Source organism: Xyrauchen texanus, chromosome 39 (assembly GCF_025860055.1).
Source record: "Xyrauchen texanus isolate HMW12.3.18 chromosome 39, RBS_HiC_50CHRs, whole genome shotgun sequence".
NCBI classification, from domain to species: domain Eukaryota; kingdom Metazoa; phylum Chordata; class Actinopteri; order Cypriniformes; family Catostomidae; genus Xyrauchen; species Xyrauchen texanus.
In genome coordinates this window covers 36,474,692-36,477,995 of record NC_068314.1, presented here as the reverse complement: position 1 = coordinate 36,477,995, position 3,304 = coordinate 36,474,692, and the positions used below count along the sequence as shown (strand labels likewise).

The 3,304-nt window shown below is 47.0% G+C and overlaps 1 protein-coding gene across 1 annotated transcript in view; it reads left to right on the top strand.

Moving 5' to 3' along the window:
• Positions 1-201: 201 nt before the first annotated feature.
• The window catches only part of LOC127632327 (protocadherin-17-like), a 111,511-nt gene continuing 108,408 nt past the window's right edge, over positions 202-3,304 (top strand). Inside the window, exons 1-2 of the mRNA XM_052110852.1 lie at positions 202-755; positions 1,587-3,304. The exon at positions 1,587-3,304 is cut by the window's right edge and continues 1,087 nt beyond it. Coding sequence (XP_051966812.1) covers positions 1,911-3,304 — 1,394 coding nt within the window. The 5' untranslated portion in view covers positions 202-755; positions 1,587-1,910. The remainder of the gene's footprint in view (positions 756-1,586) is intronic.

The window sequence follows — 3,304 nt, the reverse complement described above, 5'->3', positions numbered from 1 at the left end:
AAGTCTGCGCGTGCAGGAGCGTCCAAACGATCAGGCGCATACAGGACCCGTTCTGGAAACCCCGCCCACAGTTCGAATCTAGAGAGTCTGATTGGTCGCACCATTCTCCTCCTCCGTCATTCATTGGTTGGCGGAGGAACAGTCCCGATGTTTAATGCACAATGAGAAAGAGTGAGACAGTCAGAGAGAGAAATGCGCACAGGCGGCACAAGAGCGCATGTATTCCCGTACCGTTATTGACAGCTGGCTTCTGTGACAAGCAAAGACAGCCGTCGGTTTGGACCGAGCTCCTCTCACGTTTTGAACTTTGGACTGTTTTCTTTTTCCTTCGCATTCATTTTATCCCACTTCAACACAAGGGAACGGACGTATAGTCTCCTAAGGGCGCAAGGACGCATCTATCACGGGGATGTCTCGCCCCACGTCAATGCAGTACAAGAGAAGACTGTTGGCACTGGCGATGCCGTTCGTTGTGGATGTATATTGTATGTCTATCCTAAATAATCACCAGCCCGAGTCCCGGTGACTCACTGCATGAGCGGAGGAGAGTCACTGCATCCTAATCAGAGACAGGGGAGACGGTCTGCTGCTGCCTCCTCATTGACATTACACGCGCACTTTTGGGGAGCGCGTTATTTTTATTTATCTTTCCAAATAGTCCATTTGGAGTTTTTCAGCGCGTTGGAACGGCGGCGCACGGAGGATGTAATCCGTCTCTGGTGATGATTGTCTTAGTATTTAATAGAAGGCTACAGGTAAGTCTCCGTGGTGTTTTTTCCTCCTCATCCTCCTCATCCTCTTTCCAAGTGTCTTTCGGGAAATGATTAGATATGACATGTCATACATGCGCTTTAAACCCGGAGCTGTTGGATGCGCACAGTGTCAGAGAGGATGCAACAGCTTTCCCTGAAGAAGCACTCTGTTTTTATTTTAAAGCAATGGATAAGTAGCCGTTCAGGATTGCCTTGCATTTCTGTTCTGCTTTACGCGACTCCGTATGCATTGTATTTAACAGCCGGATTATGCCGGTTTTAGTGGTTTAAGAGGATTATTTCAACGCATTTGTATTCATGGTGTCGCCTCAAGACAGCTAAGGTATAGAGATAGCCTCGTTGAAGCAGCTGTTTCAGGACGCAGGGAGACAGAAAGAGATATCCCTCTTTATTTGCTCACCACCAGATTTATTGATAATTGCGCGTTTGTAGCGCGCGCAACGCTCATGGGGTGGACAGCCCGTGCCACATGGCGTGTCCTCGACGCATTGCTTAACCTACGTGCTGAGGGCAGAAAAACACGAACATCCACCTGTGTTCAGTGTTAAAGCGCCCCGACGTATCTCAAGGTTGGATTGACATGCCATCCACGTTGTTCGTCAAGGAATGAGGAATTACGCATTATATGTGCGTTTCATTAGTCACACTATTGAGGGGTGCAAAACAACCTGCATATGCTGAGAGAAGAGATGTGTGTTTTTTTTCTTCCTAAGCCAGTATTGCAATTATTAAATGCAAAAATTGGTACATGTTATAACCAATGTGATTCCGGAAAAAAAATAAGTGTTTTTATTCCTCTTTTTTTTATTACAGACGAAGAGGCTTGGAAAGGCGACTACTTTGTGGAAACCGGATTGTGATTATGCCTCCAATGCGCCTGGGCGTTCAGCAGAATATAAATTAGCTGTGCATCCCCACCGTTTGTTGTAAAAACTCAGGATAAAAGGAGGACTGCCACAGTGGAACGCAAAAGAGCATTCAAAGGAAAAGCCCACACTATGACTTTACATGTCTTTTTATCACGAATCAGAATGTGTGCTCTGTAATTGAAGGTATAAACCGTAATATTGCCAGGAAGATCAACAAGTCGGAGGCGTAAAACACATCGGGAACCCAAGGCACCTCTCACTGAAAGGGATGCATCTTTCTGTTTTCATTTTCCTGCTTTTATGGGCGCAAGCCCTGACGTTGAAAAACTTGAACTACTCCATCCCCGAGGAGAAAATTCAGGGCGTCATTGGAAACATTGCCAAGGATGCAAAGTTGGAATTGGGGGAGCAGGGGAAAAAATCCAACTTCAGGGTGTTGGAGAACTCCGCTCCTCATCTTTTAGATGTGGACCCTGAAAGCGGGCTGCTATACACTAAACAGCGGATCGACAGGGAATCACTGTGTAGACAAAACTCCAAGTGCCAGCTCTCCATGGAAGTGTTCGCCAACGACAAGGAGATCTGCATGATTAAAGTTGAGATACAGGACATAAACGATAACGCTCCGAGCTTTCCCTCTGAACAGATCGATATCGACATCTCCGAGAACGCAGCCCCGGGCACGCGTTTCCCCTTGGCTGCTGCCTACGACCCAGACACGAGGGAAAACGGCCTGAAAACGTATCAGATCACGCGGGACGATTACAGTATATTTTCTTTGGATGTAAAATCCAGAGGGGATGGAACGAAATTCCCCGAATTGATTGTTCAGAGGTCTTTAGACCGAGAGGAGCGCAGCCATCACACTTTAATTATAACGGCCACAGATGGAGGGGAATATCCTAAATCAGGCACAATGCAAATCAATGTGAAAGTCACTGATTCCAATGACAATATCCCCGTGTTCGAGCAGCCCTCATATGTCGTGGAGGTCCCTGAGAATTCGCCCCCTGGCACGGTATTGATACATTTAAATGCCACAGATCCCGATGAAGGGATTAATGGGCAGGTTACTTATTCTTTTAGCTGTTACGTCCCAGACAATATCAAAGAGTTGTTCTCAATAGACCCCCGAACGGGGGTCATAAAGATTCAGGGTAAAATCGACTTTGAGGAGAACCCAATTATAGAGATTGATGTTCAGGCGAAAGATCAAGGTCCCAACCCAATTCCTGGCCATTGTAAAGTCACCGTTAAAGTGCTCGACAGGAATGACAACTGGCCGTCGATCGGATTTGTGGCGGTGCGTCAGGGGGCGGTCAGTGAAGCGGCGACTCCAGGAACCGTTATCGCCCTTGTGAGAGTCACAGACAAGGACTCTGGTCGAAATGGGCAGCTTCAGTGTAGAATCTTGGGGAACGTCCCCTTCAAGTTGGAGGAGAATTACGATAACTTCTACACAGTGGTGACCGACAGGCCGCTGGATAGAGAGGTAAAGGATGAGTATAACATCACCATTGTGGCCAAAGACAATGGCAACCCGCCACTGAACTCAACCAAGTCTTTCACTGTTAAGATTTTAGATGAAAATGATAATGCACCTCGCTTCACTAAAATGGTGTACCTTCTTCAGGTGCCCGAAAACAACATCCCTGGAGAATA